Source organism: Triticum dicoccoides, chromosome 5B (genome assembly GCF_002162155.2).
Source record: "Triticum dicoccoides isolate Atlit2015 ecotype Zavitan chromosome 5B, WEW_v2.0, whole genome shotgun sequence".
Lineage (NCBI taxonomy): Eukaryota > Viridiplantae > Streptophyta > Magnoliopsida > Poales > Poaceae > Triticum > Triticum dicoccoides.
Genome location: NC_041389.1, coordinates 717,110,226 through 717,132,077, shown reverse-complemented (window position 1 = coordinate 717,132,077; position 21,852 = coordinate 717,110,226). Strand labels below are relative to the sequence as shown.

Below are 21,852 nucleotides of genomic sequence, written 5' to 3'. Positions count from 1 at the left end.
GCAGTGTATGACTCTTTTCATGATGTCATTACTTTTGACACAACATAATTGATGAGCAAATATGATATGTCTTTTGTTTGTTTTGTCAAACTCAATCATCATGGCCAATCAGTGTTGCTAGGATGTGCTTTATCATCACATGAACATTCTGGTACATTTCTTTGGTTATTTCAAGCATGGCTTACATGTATGTCAAATCGTCGATGAAAAGATATCATAACTGACCAAGCAAAAGCAATTCCGAATAGTGTGGATTTTTTTTCTTCCAGAATCTCGATACACATGGTGGTTGTGACATATAACGAAAAAGATACCAGAGGAGTTGGGTGGATACAATGAATATTATCACATCAAGGTTGTCGTCGACACGACAATTTATGACTCATTAACAATTACGTAGTTTGAAGTTGCATATGCTTGTGAAGTATAATCTTGGTGATAATGAATGGCTTAAAAGGGTTTTATGACATTGGCACCATGCGGATAATAATTCGGATTCAAAATTTAGAAGTCAGGTTATCCTATTAGTCAGACTCAAATTCGGATCGGATTGTCGTCAGTAGCCAAATACTTTTATACCGTATCTTATGAAAATAGATTCGGGAACGCCTCACACGGAAATTATCATAACCATTGCCATCTTACAAATTAAGGAAGAGGAGCGGACACGTCCGCGGACAAAACCTGTGATTTGTTGTTGCAGTTGCTCTTAAACGTGTTTGGCCACTTCAGCCCACGCTCTGTGTACACCCAAGGCGTACGCGCAGCATTTCCACCGCCGATTGACACGCCGCTCCGCCTCCGGCCTGCTGCCTCTCTCTCTCCCCTCCAAAATCCCACCACCTCGACACCACCGGTCGCCATGGCGCGGCGTCACCCCGCGGCCACCTCAGCTAAGCGCCGCGCCGCCCCTCCAAACCCTAGCCCGACCCCTCCGGCCGCCGACGGATCGCATCCGCTCCTCCACGCGGCTCGCCGCGGCGACCTCCGCCTCTTCAAGAGTACGAGGGCTTCGATTCCGGGCGGGTTTTGGCCGGCCGGCGTTTGAATCGGGGAGGCACTGACTCTCCCGTTCGTCGCGTCGCAGGGCTGGTGAGAGATCTGGATAAGGGCAGGGGCCGCCACAGGGAGGTGGTGGATGCGGCCAAGGAAGAAGGTCTCGGGGCGCTGCACTTCGCCGCCGGGAAGGGGAGGCTACGGGTGTGCAGGTACCTGGTCGAGGGGCTAGGGGTCGATGTGGACGCCGTCGATGACGCAGGTGCGTGCCTCTGCTGCCTCTTAATTTGCCTCTAAACTGTATGTTGACTTGTGTGTACGGAATATGTGTCGAAATAAACTGTATGTGGCTTGCGTTCAGAATCGGGCTATAGAAAACTTCCTAGACCAGCAGTTTACAACTGTAATGCTAGAAAACAAGTGCTATGTTATCAAAAATTTAGGACCCAAATAGCTGGGGAACGTTCGTTGCCAGAGATGGCATTTGCGAACGACCCAGATGGCATTTTTAGTGTTGCGGGCGTGGCATTTTAAGTGTTAGTCCATGGAAGTTCGTTTGTTTCAAGGCAAATTTCTTCAGAAACTGCCATCCGTGCCATCTGGATCTTTTGGCCGTGAGGGCATTTGCTGGGGATTGGTTCCTGGGGAACGGTTGCCAGTTATCATTACTGAATATTTATGCAACTTTGTACGTTCCAACATGCTCTGATAGGAAACGTCTTCATTTTTATAGGTCGAACGCCTCTGCTTGTGGCATTGCTTCGTGGAATCATGGATACCGCCAGTTATCTTCTTGATCATGGGGCAGATCCAGGCAAGGCTGACGACGAAGGGTTTGCCCCACTTCACCATGCTGCTACAGCAGGTACTTCTCTGCCAGCACAGCACATGGCATTTTTCTTCCGGTGCCTAACAATACTGTTCCATTATGATGTCTATGTGTGCTGGAAAGATGTAGAAGAAGAAGTTGTTTGACAATTTTTTCATAATTTTAATTCTATGCGAGTAGAAGAACATTAGTGCCATTTACTTGTCCTGGGTGATTTCATTAGGATTTAAAAGTTGCCCATTTTTTCTGCCCCCTTGTCTGTTTTGTAATTGTAACTATTCCAGTGCATGCAGTTTTAGTTGGTGTGGATCTTGATCATATTGAATTTTCCCCATCACACAATCAGTTCTACTTTGTAGTAATTTCCTATTGTATTCTCTTTTCATCTTTTTTGCTTTACTTAGGAGACCGTAAAATGGTGGAACTCTTGCTTGCAAAGGGAGTCTCTGTTGACCCAGTATGTGTTGATGGGACACCACTGTATGCCGCTGCCATTGAAGGGCATGATGAAATTATGCAAATTTTGTTGGAGAACAACGCGGATGTAGGTTTTACAACATACTATTTCCTCCTAATTTTGGCTAGCTGCATTGTTTCATGTTTCATTTACTTGGCAGTTGTGTTGAGTCCGCTTGACTGCTTTTCTTCAACAGTTGTGAAGTCTGAGCGCAATTAGCTAAATTATACAACTTTTAGCAATTATTCAAAATCACGCCTTTGTAGCAGTGACTAAGCGCACTCTGTTAACTTTTCTTTAAGTTCTACTAGTAAGGCAGCATTCTCAAAGAGCTCTGGCCATCTATGGTTTCTTGACTTCACAAAATAAATCTAGCTCCATGCATACCCTGTACGCCATATCTTCTTGCAGCTCCATCCTACTTGCTTCTTCAATATAGGCTCCACTGCAACTTTCTGAATTTGTATTCCCTCTAGTAAATCATGATGAAATATATTTTTCTTTCATATACGTTTACTCCTTTTGGTGCCCCTTGGTGGGTTCATCTCTTGGCTCTAGCCTACCCAGCTTGCTTGAGAATAAAAGATTAAACGGGTGGGCTGTTATTGTTGTACGTCTACTCCTTTGAATCGATACATGGGACTGAACTAAAAAAAGGGTCTAATTGCTAAAAATGGCCACTAAGGCATTAATGCTCAATATATTATTCCAGAAACTCTTGTCGATACACTACATGTTTGCTTTTGCAATGCTATTGATTTCCCCCCTTCTTCTTTTACAGTAGGCCACAGGACAACAAATGCATTCTTCCTTCTATTTGAATGCTCTTTCCTACATCTTACTTCAGTATAGTAAATCGTGTGTTATCTGTTTTTTGCCAGTGTAACAAGAAAATACCTGGTATTGACACCCCTCTTCTTGTTGCTATAACTGCTCCCTCAGTGAAATGTGTCAAGCTCCTGGTTGAGGTATTGTGCTTGCAGTCTTCATTTTCGTTGTGTTAGGCCTTAGAAAATTAGAACTACTTAAGCCAAATTTGGTTCAATGCTACATTTTTCGACACTAATGTAGGTTTGGCCTTCTTCGATGGTTTATTATTTGAGCTACCTTTGAGACATTTTTTTGTGGCCGCGCTACACTAAGGTTTTACACTAGAAAACGCCGTTTCTAATAGGCAATGAACCAAACAGCCCATAGAGAGTTCCTGTATGAACTGATTTGTAATAATATTTTGTTTGCAGGCTGGTGCGGATGTCAATGACGGTATTCTAGCCCCTTTAGTTGTTGCTGCTGAGATGAAAGGCTCAACTGCATGCTTGAAGTTGTTACTGGAAGCTGGTGCCGACCCTAATGTTCCTGACCCTGTAAGATTGTTGTACCTTTATGCCATGCCATGTCAATTACTTGAACACCACAACTGATGTTAACAGCGTATTCTTGGAGCTGGTGCTCTCGCAAACAGGCCCACAAATTAGTGGAGCTGGGTATCCATAGTTTCAATAATTAATGGAGCTGGAATTGGGGGTGTTTGGGGGGGGGGGGGTGCATTCTATGTTAGGCTTAAATCATCTTATTTTAGCCTACGTACTTATATCCTTCAAAAATCAAAGAGTTGGAGCTCTCCCAAACTAGCCCTTTGATTCTTGCTAGGATCAAATTCTTTTGCTCAATCCAAGATCCTAGAATCTAAAATTAGAATTAAACCCATTATGGGGGAAAGAAAGGGTGAGCAACCAGCTATGTCAAGTGGCATCTGCTTGTTGGTTGTGGTGGGAACAGTTTTTTTTCATGAGAAAAATGTTCTTTTTTTTAAGATGGAAGTGAGGCTTTTCTTTTGTTTTCTTTTCGAGATGGATGTGAGGGCCACGTGTCATCTGCTGGTTGGTTGAGGTGAGAGTTTTATTCTTTGTGCGATGGAGGCTAGTTTTTTTTTCCTTTTTTTCTTCGAGATGGAGAAACGAGCGCACACCTTCATCTTAGGCGGCGCGCAATTGTGCACCCCAACCATTACTGTCTTGTGTAACACGCCTTGTGCAAATAGAATTCTAGGGGTCATGTGTTTTCTTATGAAATTAGAATTAATTAAACTGCCATTGAGGCTTTTGGCAGCCTTCATTAGTTAGACTTTAGTGCACTTACCTTTTTATTAGAAATATTTCCATGATCATAATACATCCTAACAAATGCACCAAACTTAGTGACAGCGGGATCCCTCCTAGGTAGGCCCATGGCAAGGATCCGACCGAGCTGGTTCAGACAACTTGAGTGTGCATGAGGAGAATAACACGGCTGTGCTGGCATCTTGAAGTCCATTTGACTAATAAATGCCATGGCTTTCATCCAATTGAACCAGGCATGTTCAATAAATGGAGACATCACCAATGGTGCCTTCACGACAACATTATGGGGGGGGGGGGGTTAATTCCATCAGTAACGACCATCATCATGGCTCATAAGGCCATGTACAATGCAAGGCGCTTAGTGGAGGTGCTTTGTAAAATAAACCTGGTTTTTCTCAAGCACCGGTGCTTATCTCTATATGAGGGGTGCTTAATTAAGCGTTTACCCTCTACAAATAAGCACTAGTGATTAGAAAATATTGGTTTATTTTTCTAAGCACCTCCCATAAGCACCTTGCATTTGCAAGGCCTAACAACCATTGTTCTAGGAGTAGGGTGTTATCCCTAGAATAGGGGGTCGAAACTTGGGTAATACCTCTTATGTGTGAAATCCCGTACCTAGATCATCTAGGTGCGCCTCGCTTTCACAGATTCCCCAAATCATGAGTATTGCCATGAAATCCCCGCGATAGTTGGCACCCACTTTGGGCAAGTGCGTGCTGGAGGAGTGGTCTAGATGGGATCCCCTCTAGCAATCGGCGGTGGGCTCAGGCCCTAGCAGCTTGTGCGTTTCGATATGTTCCACTTCGTTGCCGATGACTTTGCGTGCATCCTGCCTCTGCAGTTCTTCTTGAGGGCATGTTGACCTTTGCTAGGAGCATGCACTTCATCGCCAATCGCTCTGACATAATGTGCCTTCAACATTCGTATCCACTCTAATTAACGGGGCCGGGTCTCAAGCATTCACTGGGATCTCCCCTAGTGACGCATGCCGACAATGTTGCTTCCCATCTCGGTGGCGTTTTTCAATTCCAACTACATTTTGCCCTTCTTGGACTCGAGTCCGGCGGGCATGAGAGCTCATATAGTTCCCACTTCCGTTGCGGAGGTGTACACGACCAACAACAATGTTGGTGCAGCTGCGACAGACACAGTGGCCTGAGAGGCGGTGGATGAACTCCTGCATACCCTCATCGAGGGCGACTAGGAAACGCAAAAGGACGTCAAGGCCTCACGTGTGGTTCTTGCTGAGAAGTAGCGTCTCGCTGAGGAAAGAGCGGCCCTCGACACACGAGAGCGTGAGCTCCAGGGCGTTGGCGCGTGGGATGCGCCGGACGCGCCAACATCTCACTTCATCAACCGCACAAAGATGCTATGGGGTGCGTGGCTCCATGACGAGCCAGGAGACAGAGGGCGCGCACATTCATCATACACCCGCCGAGAAGCCGGTGCGCTCGCCAACTTCCTCATCCCGCCTACCAATGTGCCAAAGGCACACCTCTGACTCACCTCGTTGCTGTGAACAATTGTGGAGCACTAGAACATGACCATGTCATCACAATGCTTATTGGCTTCCAAGTCGGTACAATGCTTCACCGTGGACTCGTCTCATCCAAGTTGATCAAACAATCGCCGCCCCGACGCGCCTAACGATATCATTTGAATCCGCGTGGAGCGACATCGACCCTGCCCTCCTCGGGGCCTGGGACCAGGACCCTTCGACGCGTGGGATGACCTTGAGGCCATCTGAGTGGCCAAGGTGTGTACTGATCGCCTTGGAGATGAGTGTTGGGATCTACGGTAGGGTGCGTTGACTGCAAATTGAATTTTTCCTACGCGCAGAACAACAGGAACATGCTACGGGAGATGGATCACAGTTCGTTACCACTAGAAGCGTAGTGCCGTGCAGCGAAAGAAGAATTGGGGCAGCGCGTCCGCGTGGTTCGTCTCCTCGTCCGATCTCCCTCGAACAGCCGATCGTCCGATCCCACGTACAAGTTCGCCGGAGCGGCGCAAGTGCACCGCCTCTAACGGTATCCGCGCGTGCAGGAGGAACACCGTGCGGCGGACTGCTAGGTCCGATCACACAGTCGGCGGCGAGTGGAGGTGGCTATTCGCAACACATGCAAACCCTAGTCGCAACGCCGAAGCGATCAACCGCATGAGTGTGCCGCACCTCCACTTTATATAGGCGTCCGTTGTAGGCTCAACACTTGGGCCTCGCACGGACCCTAAAGCCCAAAGTCTACTCGGTCACGTTCCTAGTCCAGTTCGGATAACATCCGACCAGTGTCTTACGAACCGACCTCGTAGGTTCCTTCCCTTAAGCGTGCGACCCCTTAGGTTCAAGTCAGCTTGGTCACAGTTCGGATCACCTCCGACTTGCACGGTTGGTAGCGGCCTCTAGCAAGGCGTGCCGACCACCAAGCAGACTATGAAGCTGGTTAGGCGAACCTGTACAACGTGTCACACTTCTGTTCCCTTTGCCTCACGATATATGTTGTCGGGCTCAAGGCGAGACTGTCATCCTTGTGCTAGCCCGACCTCTTTCTCGTTCCAGTGATACCGACCACTATCCGGATTATCTCATAATCCTTGTCGCATGGCCATGCTTATCCTGGTCGGATCACACGAGGGGCCCATAGTATATCTCTCCTGATCGGAGGGGTAAATCCCATCTTGCTCGACCATGTCTCGCAGCATGGGACTGGACAAACCCGAAACCTACCTTTGTAACTACCCAGTCACGGAGTAGCGTTTGGTCGGCCCAAAGCAAGTCTGTCACCATCCTGAGTACATGCGTCAGCTCAGGTCTTAGGACATAGAATGTATGTTGTACTAGAGACTCACAGATGACATATCGCTGCGTCTCATAGTTGGGTCTGTCCGACTCAGACCTTATCTCGACTCGGATCCGACTACGTCGAATCCGACCAGACCTTTCCAAGTCCATATTATCCGGTTAGCATCCAATGCTCCATGGCTAGTGAGACCAAGCCATCGACCGTGTCATATGCTAGTCTAGTCGGCTGCGCGTCCACACAACCCTTTCGACTAGGGACCTTTTAGGACAGTCATCATACAATGCATAATCCCACAAAGAAGTCACATACTTGCTGATACACATCATTGATAATGTCCAAGGACTATCTTTATTCATAAACACATAGGAAATATCAGCATACATGATTGCCTCTAGGGCATATCTCCAACAGTCTCCCACTTGCACTAGAGTCAATCAAATAGACATCGAATGCCCATAGCTCCAATGTGCCCCTCATGCTTGGGTTGTGGAAGCGGCTTAGTCAACGGATCTGCAACATTTGCATCCGTGTGAATCTTGCATAACTCTACATCACCATTCTTTACGATCTTTCGTATCAGGTGATATTTCCGATCTATATGTCTGACCTTGTGGTGATTCCTCGGCTCCTTGGCTTGTGCGATGGCACCAGAATTATCACAATAAAGGTCCAACGGTTTCACCGAGGCTGGGAGAATACCAAGATCATCCAGAAAATGCCGGATCCAAACACCTTCCTTTGCAGCTTCACAAGCCGCAATGTATTCGGCTTCTGTGGTAGAATCGGCCACCGTATCCTGCTTGGAACTCATCCAGTGCACTGCTCCTCCGTTCAGGACGTACACGAATCCGGACTGTGATCGACAATCATCTCTGTCGGTTTGGAAACTAGCATCGACGTAACCCCTTACGACGAGCTCTTCCTCACCTCCATAAACTAGGAACATCTATTTAGTCCTTTTCAGGTACTTCAAAATAGTCTTCACCGCTACCCAGTGACTCTCACCTGGGTTGGCCTGGTATCTACTTGTTAGGCTTATTGCAAAAGCAACATCAGGCCTTGTACATATCATGGCATACATGATGGATCCGATTGCCGAGGCATACGAAATCCTACTCATCCTGCTTCGCTCATCAGATGTCGAAGGACTCTGAGTCTTGCTTAGCTTTATACCATGTGAGAGTGGCAAGAACCCTTTCTTTGCCTCACTCATGTTGAACCGCTTCAACACTTTATCTATGTACGTGCTCTGGCTTAAGCCGAGCAGCCTCCTCGATCTATCTCTATAGATCTTAATGCCTAAAATATAGACTGCCTCACCTAGGTCCTTCATCGAAAACTTGCCATTCAATGATTCCTTGACCAAGTTTAGCATCGAAACATTGTTTCCGATCAACAATATGTCATCCACATACAAGATCAAAAACACTATCGAGCTCCCACTTAACTTCTTGTATAAACAAGAGTCCTCTTCGCTTTTGATGAAACCGAGACCAGTGACGACCTCATCAAAATGAATGTTCCAACTCCGAGATGCTTGCTTCAACCCATAAATGGATCTCTTGAGCTTGCATACCTTACTAGTGCTAGTTGGATCGACAAAACCCTCGGGCTATATCATATACACGTCCTCGGTTAAATTTCCATGAAGGAAAGCCGTTTTGACATCCATCTGCCATATCTCGTAATCGAAATATGCAGCTATAGCTAGTATGATCCTCATCGATTTCAGCATCGCTACCGGCGAGTAAGTCTCGTCGTAGTCAATTCCTTGAACTTGTCCATAACCGTTAGCGACAAGCCGAGCTTTGTGGATCTGAACATTTTCATCCACATCGATTTTTTTCTTAAAGACCCATTTGCAACCAATGGCTGTTACGCCAGGCGGCGGATCAACCAAGTCCCAGACTTGATTCTCATCCATGGACTTTAACTCGGATCTCATGGCCTCCAGCCATGCCTCGGAATCTGGGCTCACCATCGCTTCCGCATATGTGGCTGGCTCGTCGCTTTCTAGCAACAATACATCGCGCACTCTGCGCAATCTTTCCGACCTCTGTGGTTCCGCCGCTTCCACTGTGGGTTCCCTGACTGACTCCGGTATGATCTCATCACCAGCCGAGCCGTCCCCGAGTGGTCCTCGAATTTCTTCGAGTCGAACCGTCCTCCCACTGGCCTCCTGACTGAGAAACTCTTTCTCAAGGAAAACCCCGTTCCGAGCAACAAACACTTTGTTCTCTTCTTGGTTGTAGAAGCTATATCCCAAGGTTTCCCTCGGATATCCCACGAATATGCATTTATCCGATTTAGGTGTAAGCTTGTCTGACATAAGTCGCTTGACAAATGCTTCACAACCCCAAATCTTTAGAAAAGACAAACTGGGACTCTTCCCGGTCCACATCTCATGTGGCGTCTTGTCTACGGATTTTGATGGTACCCTGTTAAGTGTGAAAGCTGCAGTTTCTAGAGCGTATCCCCAGAATGACAATGGTAAATCCGATTTGCTCATCATAGACCGGACCATGTCCAACAAGGTCCTATTCTTCCGTTCTGACACGCCGTTTCTCTGCGGCGTACCCGGAGGTGTGAGCTGAGGTACTATACCTCGACTTCTCAGATGATCATCAAACTCCTGACTCATGTACTCACCTCCACGATCAGATCGCAGAAGCTTTATAGTCTTGCCGAGCTGATTCTCAACCTCGTTCTGAAACTCTTTGAACTTTTCAAAAGTTTCCGACTTGTGCCTCATCAAATAGATATGTCCATATCTACTCAAGTCGTCGGTAAAAGTCACGAAGTACTGATAGCCACCTCTGGCAGTTGTGCTCATTGGACCACACACATCACTGTGTATAAGCTCCAACAGCTCGGACGCCCTCTCGCAACTCTTTGCGAAAGGAGACTTAGTCATCTTGCCGAGCAAGCATGATTCACATGTCTCGAACGACCTGAAGTCGGACGAAGTTAGGAGCCCATCATCACGGAGCTTCTTCATGCGTTTCAGACTAATGTGTCCAAGCCGGCAATGCCAGAAGTATGTTGGATTTATCTCATTAGGCTTATGCCTCTTGACATTCACGTTATAGACCGGTTCCTGTTCTAGATTCAATATAAATAGCCCATCTACAATGGGTGCATAGCCGTGGAACATACCATTCAAAAATATCGAACAACCATTGTCCTTTAAATTGAATTCATAACCTTGACACATCAAACATGAGGCAGAAATAATGTTTCGACTAAGTGCAGGAATGTAATAACAATTATTCAATTCCATAATGAATCCAGAAGGAAGCTGGAGCTGCATCGTGCCGACCTCCAACGCAACAACTCTTGCTTTGTTGCCGACCCTGATGTCAATCTCCCCTTGTGCCACACGCCTAGTTCTTACCAGCCCTTGCATCGAGTTGCAAATATGAACAACCGATCCGGTATCAAATACCCAAGAGCTACTAGGTATGTCAGCAAGGTAAATGTCTATAACATATGCAACAAGTGTACCTTTGCCTGAAGCAGCATTCCCGGCCTTCTTACCATGCTCTGCAAGCCACTTGCTACAGTTCCTCTTCCAGTGTCCGGTCTCCTTGCAGTGAAAGCAAACGGTCTTCGAGTCCGGTCCAGACTTTGGCGCAGCGGCGGAGGTTACCGTCTCCGTGCCCTTTGCCTTAGCCTTTTTCTTGGACCAACTCTTCTTGAACTTAGCCGATTTCTGCACCATCAACACTTGATGCGTGCCTTTCTTAATATCCTGCTCTGCCACTTTGAGCATCCCATGCAATTCAGTGAGCTTCTTATCCATGCCATGCATATGATAGTTCGAGATGAACGTCCCGTAGCTGGGCGGAAGAGAACCCAGAACAGCATTAGTAGCCAGCTCATCCAAGAGCGGGAAGCCCAAACGATCCAAAGCTTGCACATATCCGATCATCTTGATCACATGTGGGCTCAGTGGATCACCTTCCTTCAGCTTGCAATCCATCAAGGATCGCCAGTCGTTGAACCTTTCGGTCCTAGCCTGTGTCTGAAACATGCTCTTGAGACTCTCGATCATATCGTAAGCCTCAACATTTTTGAAATGCTGTTGCAAATCGGGCTCCTCCATACAAGCCAGCATCAGACAGCTGATCTCCGTTGATTCATCAACGAGTTTCTGGTAGGCATTCTTAGTTGTGGCATTAGCATTATCGGCAGGTTCCTCTGGAAGTGGATCCTCTAGAACATGTTCCTTTTTATCATGCTTGAGAACAATTCTTAGATTTCTATACCGGGTGGTAAAGTTTGTTCCATTTAGTTTATCCATTTCCAGAATTGATTTCAATGCAAAGTTGGGTTGAGCAGGTGGTGCCATTGATCTACAACAGAAAATATGCAATCACTAAGCAATGTGTTTATGTAGAGTAATTCTAGCCTAAACAAAAATACTCCCACTGAAGTCAGCATCCCTCCGCAAACTCTCAGTGATTCAGGATCCGACTAGCGCATGCGACTAGTGAGCTTTAGCATCACTGCTAGCCAACATACCTATCCGGTAAGCAACTCCTTGCTAATCGTATATCTATACGACTCCTGTCGGTCGGGAAGGTATCTCATACCCCGGCTTCCAACCTTTGCCACAAGGCCCAAAACCGTTTTGATAGCCTTGTCAAGTTAACCTGATGCAGTGCATGTCCGTGTCCGTCACGAACCCTTCAGTTCAAGGACACCCAGCGCCCCAATTTTATGAACCCACTACTAGACGTACTTGACGTGCGAAGGTGCAACATCGGGGATGGCAATTCGCTTGATATTCATGAGGGATCATTCTACCATTCTAACATGCGTAGAAACAAAGAAGCATAACAATCACAAATAAACACATATTGTGAAATAGTATGGCTCCTTCATGGACGTTCTTCCAGGTCGGCTCCGACTCCGATGACCATCTACGAACTCCATTTGTTTGTCACGCCGGGACACCAAGCCACCAACCTGATCTCTATTATCCAACTACTACAACTAGTAATGAATTTTACATAGAGCATCAGAAGTCGACACGCAGGTCGTTATACAATATAATGACAGCACTTTGGCTCCTGTCGGCTGACAAACATGACACGCAGGCCACGTATAAATTACACACATGCATCACATACACATGAGCCATACTATTCACATCAAACCTGCAAAACAAAGTTATGCATAGAATCGCATTCTACCGGTTTGTGTGTCGGATACGAAATACACGGCGCTACGCACACGCAGGCTACGCCCGACGTTTTCGGAAATCACAGATCGCATCTGAACTTTGTTCACGCCGAATTTTCCGATTTGACCGATCATATTGATCATTGCGAATCCGATTTGGATTTACGTTTCACTATTAACCCCGATGGCGAATGACCGACCGGTAGGCGTAGGTCGTGTCACGACCTCATCGATCCCAATTGACAGAAAACATAGCCTCAACGATCCCCATGTGCAGTTGATCACATCAACTGTGCACATAGCCGATCTTATCAACGACAACAGATCTCATATGCATACGATCTGAATCCAAATCCTATAGCAGAGGCTCTGATACCACTGTTGGGATCTACGGTAGGGTGCGTTGACTGCAAATTGAAATTTTCCTACGCGCAGAACAACAGGAACATGCTACGGGAGATGGATCACAGTTCGTTACCACTAGACGCTCAGTGCCGTGCAGCGGAAGAAGAATTGGGGCAGCGCGTCCGCGTGGTTTGTCTCCTCGTTCGATCTCCCTCGAACAGCCGATCGTCCGATCCCACGTACAAGTTCGCCGGAGCAGCGCAAGTGCACCACCTCTAACGGTATCCGCGCGTGCAGGAGGAACACCGTGCGGCGGACTGCTAGGTCCGATCACACAGTCGGCGGCGAGTGGAGGTGGCTATTCGCAACACATGCAAACCCTAATCGCAACGCCGAAGTGATCAACTGCATGAGTGTGTCGCACCTCCACTTTATATTGGCGTCCGTCGTAGGCTCAACACTTGGGCCTCGCACGGACCCTAAAGCCCAAAGTCTACTCGGTCACGTTTCTAGTCCAGTTTGGATAACATCCGACCAGTGTCCTACGAACCGACCTTGTAGGTTCCTTCCCTTAAGCGCGCGACCCCTTAGGTTCAAGTCAGCTTGGTCACAGTTTGGATCACCTCCGACCTGCACGGTTGGTAGCGGCCTCTAGCAAGGCGTGCCGACCATCAAGCAGACTATGAAGCTGGTTAGGCGAACCTGTACAACGTGTCACACTTCTGTTCCCTTTGCCTCACGATATATGTTGTCGGGCTCAAGGCGAGACTGTCATCCTTGTGCTAGCCCGACCTCTTTCTCGTTCCAGTGATACCGACCACTATCCAGATTATCTCATAATCCTTGTCGCATGGCCATGCTTATCCTGGTCGGATCACACGAGGGGCCCAGAGTATATCTCACCTGATCGGAGGGGCAAATCCCATCTTGCTCGACCATGTCTCGCAGCATGGGACTGGACAAACCCGAAACCTACCTTTGTAACTACCCAGTCACAGAGTAGCGTTTGGTCGGCCCAAAGCAAGTCTGTCACCATCTCGAGTACATGCGTCAGCTCAGGTCTTAGGACATAGAATGTATGCTGTACTAGAGACTCACAGATGACATATTGCTGCGTCTCATAGTTGGGTCTGTCCGACTCAGACCTTATCTCGACTCGGATCCGACTACGTCGAATCCGACCAGACCTTTCCAAGTCCATATTATCCGGTTAGCATCCAATGCTCCATGGCTAGTGAGACCAAGCCATCGACCGTGTCATATGCTAGTCTAGTCGGCTGCGCGTCCACACAGCCCTTTCGACTAGGGACCTTTTAGGACAGTCATCATACAATGCATAGTCCTACAAACAAGTCACATACTTGCTGATACACATCATTGATAATGTCCAAGGACTATATTTATTCATAAGCACAGGAAATATCATCATACATGATTCCCTCTAGGGCATATCTCCAACAGTGAGGTTCGTCGGTCGTTCGTCTTAGGGTCACTCGATCTTATCTGCTCCAGTTGGCACATGTGGATTGAGCCTTTTCTAGAGTGATGGCAGTTGAATTGAACTGCCAAAACATCATATATTTAGGAACAGAGGGAGTATTTGATAGCTAGCAACATTGGTGGAGGCACGAGCATCCACAGTCTTCACTTGATGCTGGAGGGTTCGGCGTGAGCATAGCTTAACAACTTGCCTGTAGACTACATTTACGACTAGGATGACCTTCATGATACCTTTCTCAAGAACTTTGAGGGCACATACGCAAGGCCCGACAAAGTGCCAGGATCCCTTGAATTGCGTCCAGAAGGACGGAGAGTCAGTCCGCGAATACACCAATCGCTGGGCCCGTCTTCGTAACTCCATTGAGAATGTCGTAGAGCCGCAGGCCATTCAAGCCTTCAAGCAGGGAGTTACTTATGAGGTCCTAAGGTAGAAGCTGGCCTGTCCATGGGTCGGCACATGGAGATTGCCAACAAGTATGCCACCGGTGAAGAAACCATATGCTCGAAGGTCCCGACTGCTCAGGACAAAGGCAAGGTGAACGTCGAATCCTCTGGGAAGAAGGGTCGCTCTGACTCCAACCGGAGGAGTAATCGCAACGACAGCTAATATGCAACATAACCGCCAGTGGCAGTAGCACAAATTTTAGATGAGTCCTGCAAGTTCCATGACATGGAGAGACCATCCACACATTCCACGTGGGAGTGCAACATCATGAAGCATTGACTCGCCTTCAGTCGGAGAGGCCCTGGCGGTCGTATTTGGTGATGATGACAACTTTCGGGTCAAGATCGTCATCTTCGAGGTGGTTAACCTTCAGAGTGGCTACCACACCATCCTGGGCTGTCTGGTTATGCCAAACTAATGGCTAGACTCTGCTACGTCTACCTCAAGCTCAAGATGCTAGGCCCCAACAGGGTGATCATGATCTCGGGCAACCCTAAGCACTCTAATGAGTACGCCGCCGCCAATGCGGCCATCATCGAGACCCTGATCGTGACTGAGGAGTTGGTTGAGACCCAGAAGGAGGCTGACGCTGAGCAGCTGCCATCCCTATGGTTAGGAAACATAACCATCTTTGATTAACGAGCTAGTCAAGTAGAGGCATACTAGGGACACAATGTTTTGTCTATGTATCCACACACGTACTAAGTTTCCGGTTAATACAATTCTAGCATGAATAATTAACATTTATCATGATATAAGGAAATATAAATAACAACTTTATTATTGCTTCTAGGGCATATTTCCTTCACCCTTGTCGTGAGCGGAGCCACTAGAGCGCTGGGAACTTATGCTGCCGATGACGCGACTGCCCCGGGACTAGTCCGCCTAGTTGACTTCTTGTATTTTTTGTGAGTTGTGTATCCACTCTAACAATACTATTGTCAAGTATCCTTAGGGATGAAGATCTCGGCAAGATATGAAGTTCCAGGTCGAGTCCCGAGAAGGTGATAGTTGATTTTGATCATGAAGTTGGCACTGGACTTTGGAATTGATTCTGGACCCCCACCTGCTCAGGACGCCCCGCCTGCTCAGGACGATCCCATTACGGATTTTCTGGAGGGGACACGCTTGACCAGCGCAAAAACGGGAATTCAGAAATATTCTGAATTTCTTGAAGACCAAAAGCAGAATGAACCTTCAAAATGAGCGAACATTGACCACTCGTATGGTAGCCTCACAACCATCTACAAGGGAGACTTCCACCTCAACCTGAAGTTCACCCACGTGGAGTCTTTACTAGTCGGAGTGGTAAGACTACAACCGATCCTCTTCCCCAATGTTAACTAGAGAGGTAGGCAAACCTGAGTTTAGAGCCACCTCGATTTGGGATGTCGGAACACCAACCGGATCGGAAACCTCATCCTAAACTTACTTCTACGTATACAATTCTCACTGATGGGAGTAATATGCCAGTAACTATAGAAGACTTTATTATAAACTAAATAGGCGACAATAGGTCCATCGAGATAAAGTATGACTAATAAGTAGTAATATAGCTAGTTGCTATACATAGACTTGAAGTCAGGGCTTACTCATCCTAATCTTCTCTTTACTACTTAGTTAAGTTTAGTTAAGTTATAGGATCAGAACGAGATTTTCTTTGATTGCCGTTATAGGAATACAGATTCTTCTTGTACCGTAGTAGCTCGACTGCTTTCCTGACTTGACTCGATAACTGCTTTCGCTTCCCCAATCCCAGAGCATCCAAGAGATTCGTTTCCACACACCTGATCCGCAGTTCGATTCGTGCCCGTGCTGGCAAGAGATCCTGTTCCTGTTGGGCAAGGGATTTTCTAGCTAGAAAGCCAACCGCGTTAAAGCACTCACATCTGTTTTCTTGCTGGGATGGACTAGTGCCGAAGCAAGCTTTCAGGGTTCCCAGGTGGATGGATCAAGACTGCTCTTCTCTGCGAGGAACGATCCTGTGCAATACTAGAGTGCTCTTGTGCAAATTCTAGGCCAAATGAGAAATATCTCGTAGACAACGGAAAGGAGAGGCCCTTCAACGAATGGACCTTTCTACTCAAGGCACAACTCCTAAAACATATAGGATAAATCATACAAGTCCGGGCCGGGCCATGGTGAGAACCACGAACTATAGACTTTCAACCGGAGAATCTCCTCTGTTCTGCTCATGCCTTTTCATTGCTTAGCTTTTCCATTCATATCCTTCATCCAAACAGAAAGGAATCTCCCTTTGTTAGAAGAAAGCGGGTTGTTGTTTTCGAGGATATGGTTATAGTTCTTTAGGAAGAAGACAGCTCACCAAAGGGTTCCTTTACCGATTCTGGCATCTATCCAGTACCTTGACTGGCCCATTCTATTAGAAAGAATCTCTTTGATCCCGCGCAACAACAGGAAAGATTTAGTGGACACCTCTTAAGCTCGACCTTGGCTTTCTATTTCTCTTTTTTCATTTTTGCAAAAAAGCATGGCTTTGCTTGTGTTGACTGAGGCTCAGAATATGTTCTTGCACCACTCCTTTCAAACACACATACCCTTTCTTCTCACAAATGTGAAATTCCGGAACTCTGTGTGTAACTGAGGGGTATGGCGCATACCCATACCCATGACCAACCTGTAAGGTGTTCTCTAGTGAACTGAATTTCTGGGAACATCAATAGAAAAATGACTGTGCACTCTAATTTGGTAGAGAAATATATACTGCGAAATCAAAGGGACGCTTGGAAAGAAGGGAATGCACAACTCTTATCTGGTTCGAATCCAGTTCGTCCTGGCCGGCCACAAAGACTACACCAAACTACACTAACTATGAGTTTATGAAAGCGCAGAAAAAACCATGGATGGGGAGAAAGAAATCCCTACTTACTTGACAGGTTTCCGGGTCTCAGAAACATAGAAACGATTTCACAAATAGGATAAATGTCCAGTGAGGACATCTCCTTGCTTGCTTTTTCATTGACTGATTCTAGTGGCTGGCCCAGTGAGAGAATTACCAGTGTCTGTCATTAGACTTTATCTTTCCCTGGTGAACTCCTTGTTGAAAATCGGCTGGCTGGATTGACCTTTGGGATTGAGTCACTCGTAAGCTTCGAGGCGCTTGGCGTAGATCTTTGAAAATCGTCAATTGGGTGAGCCAACTATTATTGAGGGAGGCCAGGTCTACATACGTAATATCAAGTCAGGGGTCACGGACCGACCATAGACCTTGTTCAATAAGTGGAACACATTAGCCGTCCGCTCTCCGGTTGGGCAGTAAAGGTCGGAGAAGGGCAACCACTCGTTCTTAAAACCAGCATTCTTAAGATCAAAGAGTCGGGCGGAAAAAGAGGAGAGCTCCCCGTTCCTGGTTCTCCTGTAACTGGATTCCCCGGAACCACAAGAATCCTTAGAATGGGATTCCAACTCAGCACCTTTTGTTTTGAGATTTTGAGAAGAGTTGCTCTTTGGAGAGCACAGTACGATGAAAGTTGTAAGCTGTGTTCATGTGCAGCTTAGGTGGAAGGCGAAGAAGGCCCCCTTCGGGGGGAGGGGGGCGAGCCATCAGTGAGATACCACTCTGGAAGAGCTCGGATTCTAACCTTGTGTCAGACCCGCGGGCCAAGGGAATGTGCCTTGGATGATCCACATCTTCGGGTCAGGCACTGATGAGCACATTGAAATATCCATGTGGCTGAGAGCCCTCACAGCCTAGGCACAACGACGCAATTATCAGGGGCGCGCTCTACCACTGAGCTAATAGCCCGTCGCGCGGGCCTCCCAAAGGGAGGCCTGCTATGCCAAAAGCGAGAAAATCGCCATCCCTTTCCTTTTGACTTTTTTTCCGTTGTTGCACCTTAGCCTGGTATAGTAGAAGGTGATCCATGCTATTCATGAGTTGATAAGCTCCATTCCATCGATAGGGATCAACCCAGCTGCATTCGCTATCCTTTTTTCTGGGATCTGCTCTTTTCAGTGGAAGGTTTGAGGGAAGGTAAGATTAGTGGGTCAATAACCTGCTTAGCTTTCCAAGTAAGGCAGTGAAGTTCCATATTTCTGTATATTTCTTATCCCGGGATCTGCTGCTCTGTTCCCTTAGATGCAATAGTTTACTGATCCGGTTTTCCCTAATTTCAATATTAAGGAAAGGAGAGTGAGGTAGTCGGCGTTGTGACACTCTCAGGCTGACCGACCCCGGCAGAATATCTGGTGCCCGAGAGCTCTTGAGCCATTTGATCTCAGATGTTCACGGAAAGAGCTCACGAATTTTTGCAAAACCCCCCGAGTAGTCTGATAATTACATCGAGGCCTGACAGATATTTATATGTCCGTTGGATATAGATCCAAGAGGAGCGCTCACGTTGGAGCACCTGAAGCATAGGATATTCTCTCGACCGACCCCCATGATGCACAGGGGCAACTGAACATTGCAATTTCAATCGGTCACAACTTCAGCAAACATCTATATCACTACAAGTACTGAAAAGCAGGGTCAATGACGATGGCCGTAACCTTCCTCAGCCCTCGTCTGAGTCACTGTTTTTGAGTTGAATGACTTGTTGTAAAAAAAGGTCGACTCAACAACGTGTCGACTAGTCGATGAGTCGCGAGTAGTCTCAACTGCAAGGTCGACTATTCAAGAGTCGCTCCCCCAGAACGACTTGTTGACTCGAAAACCTTGGTCCGAGAATCTTCACTAGACGCGACGACTGGTGCATCCGACCCGGGGAATGTCGACGAGGCGCATGATTTTGTGTCCCAGGGTTCATCGGTGCGGCGTGCGACTGCTTGGCTCCGGCTCCCTCTGTGTCGCGTTTGGCTGTGGCTGAGACGTTCCTGATCCAGTAACCTCGTAGCCACCCTTCTGTTCGGAATGGTTGTGCTCGGGGGAGGGACCTCCCTCACGCCATCATCCTTGTGATCGTCTAAGAGGCCCAGCAACTAATCCATGCCTTCCAGCGTCTCCTCTTGGACCACCGCATAGCCTTCGTCCAGGGGCGGAGCCAGGATTTAAACATGAGGGGGCGAGACACCATTGTTGACGCAAACGACAGAATATCACAATATATTAAGTCTCACGATAGCATTGATGATAATACATAAAATTATTGTTTGGAACTGTAAAAATATATTATTATTAGTAATAATGTTGGAGCTTGAAGTTGAACCAATTGGTTTGAAAAAGAATTTACCCCATTTGTTGTTGATGTCTTCGGCTTGATCTTTGACTAGTACAAATATTCACATAATTACTAGACTAATTTACTTTTTATAAGAAACATTAATTAAGCAGATTAAGGTAGTAATTTATCAAAAAAAATCCCACTCTGTTTTAAAATAATTGAAGCTCTAAATTTGTTCTAAGTTAAACTTCTTCAAGTTTTATCAAGTTTGCAGAAAAATATATCAATATTTGAAACAGCATAGTTTTATTAGAATCTTATAGAAAAATATGCACACTATGTATATTTAATTTTGTAGATCTTACCATATTTTTCTATAAACATGATTAAACTTAAATTGGTTTTACTTAGGACAAACGTAGAACTACAATTATTATAAAACAGAGAGAGTAATAATTATTATCAGTGTAATATAGCTTCATGTATTCTGCTCACCCGAGATCTAGCCATATTTGATCCGCCTGCGTCGAGCCGTCCGCCCATGCCCGTGCGTCGACGGCGTACTGCAGATCAGTGGTGGCTGGTGTTGTTGTCAGTGTCGAGTAGCGGCCAGCGGTAATGGCAAACACCCTAGACTCTAGCAGGGCACGCTGACGGCAAGCGGCGGTGGCGAAGAACGACCTAGCAGAAGTGCAGAACACGCATGTGCGTACTGATGGATGAGGCACTGGGCCGTGGTAAAATAATAGCCAGCCACCATCGTACATGGATTATTGGATGGGCTTCTCTGCTTTGGTGCTGGTCCAGTTAATTGTTATATATGGGCTTATGTTACGCTAAAAAAGAAATGGGCTAATTATGTATTTAGCTGCGGCTGTTAGGCATATAATACGCACTACCTGCTACAAATCGTTGAGGGGGGCGAGCAATTGGCAGGGGTCTGACCCCTGCTTGCCCCTCCCTGTCTCCGCCCCTGCTTTCGTCATCAAATATGACCTCCAGCTGAGGCATCGGAGCAGCCTGACCGCCGGAACGGGCTGCATGGAGGGGAGGATAAGAAATCCTGTGAAGTGAAGATTTGTATTTAGTGTGAGAAACATATAGAAGACATTGCTTTACCATTTTTTTGAAATCCTGCATATCTTGTATGAGTTGGTTGGACTTGTACAAGATTAACTGTACCAATGCTACTTATGTTTAAAGGCTCAATGTCATCGCCGAAGAAAACAGGACAACTTGGAATCTTGCTTCGATTTCTGTCAGCGTTGTTACGTTGCAGTCAGAACAAGGGGGTGCTAGAACGAGGGGATGCTAGAAGGAACACTAGTGTAAAGGGACAAACACTGTTCTTTTACAGTCATTTTCACAATTAGTTCTCATTTTTTTTCTTAATTATTGAAACTATGGAGTACATTTTTTGCTTTCTTCGTTTCTATTCCCCTGGCCTTTCTGGAAGTGCTTTTCTGAAGTTGAACTTTGGTTATAACAGTCTGGTAGGTTTCCAATAGAACTCGCTGCACAGCGCGGTACAAGGGAAGGTGTTGAGATCTTATTTCCTGTAACTTCTTGTATTCCAACTGTGCATGATTGGAGCGTTGACGGAATAATACAGCATGCAAGAGTGTCTAGGAAACAGGTATGCATTAGATCCTGTTTATTTTATATATTTTTCTAGTTTAACCTTGGCATCAACTGTTAATCCATAGCTTCCCGGTTAGAATTACCATAAACAAATTAGCATTTCATTTTGCCTCTGATTCGATGAACACGAATTTTATACATGCTAGATAATCTTTTAAAAAATTCTTTGGTTGGGGGTTGATGGGCTTGTGAAGTTATTTGTGTGTAGAAAGTGCTAAGTTGGTAGTTTTATTTTCTAGAATACGCAGGAGAACGGCATGCCATTGTATTGAGGAAAAAAAGGGTGGATGATCAATATAGTGCAGATCAAGGTAGATGATTGCTGAGCCCAGCTTAAGTAGTCTTATACAAGAAACATAATAGCCACCATATTCACGGTGGCCTACTGGGTGATGGCCAAAGAGG

General features: G+C 46.5%; 1 protein-coding gene across 5 annotated transcripts in view; it reads left to right on the top strand.

Annotated features, from left to right (window-relative positions):
* The first annotated feature begins 737 nt into the window (after positions 1-737).
* The window catches only part of LOC119312930 (poly [ADP-ribose] polymerase tankyrase-2-like), a 25,351-nt gene continuing 4,236 nt past the window's right edge, over positions 738-21,852 (top strand). Inside the window, exons 1-7 of one of the 5 annotated variants that reach the window (XM_037588720.1) lie at positions 741-1,001; positions 1,088-1,258; positions 1,730-1,861; positions 2,233-2,369; positions 3,164-3,250; positions 3,524-3,646; positions 21,296-21,442. In XM_037588720.1, the coding sequence (XP_037444617.1) occupies positions 863-1,001; positions 1,088-1,258; positions 1,730-1,861; positions 2,233-2,369; positions 3,164-3,250; positions 3,524-3,646; positions 21,296-21,442 (936 nt within the window). In that variant the 5' untranslated portion in view covers positions 741-862. Of the gene's footprint in view, positions 1,002-1,087; positions 1,259-1,729; positions 1,862-2,229; positions 2,370-3,163; positions 3,251-3,523; positions 3,647-21,295; positions 21,443-21,852 lie in introns of all 5 variants that reach the window. The other 4 variants (XM_037588722.1, XM_037588719.1, XM_037588723.1 and 1 more) reach the window with 4 other exon arrangements.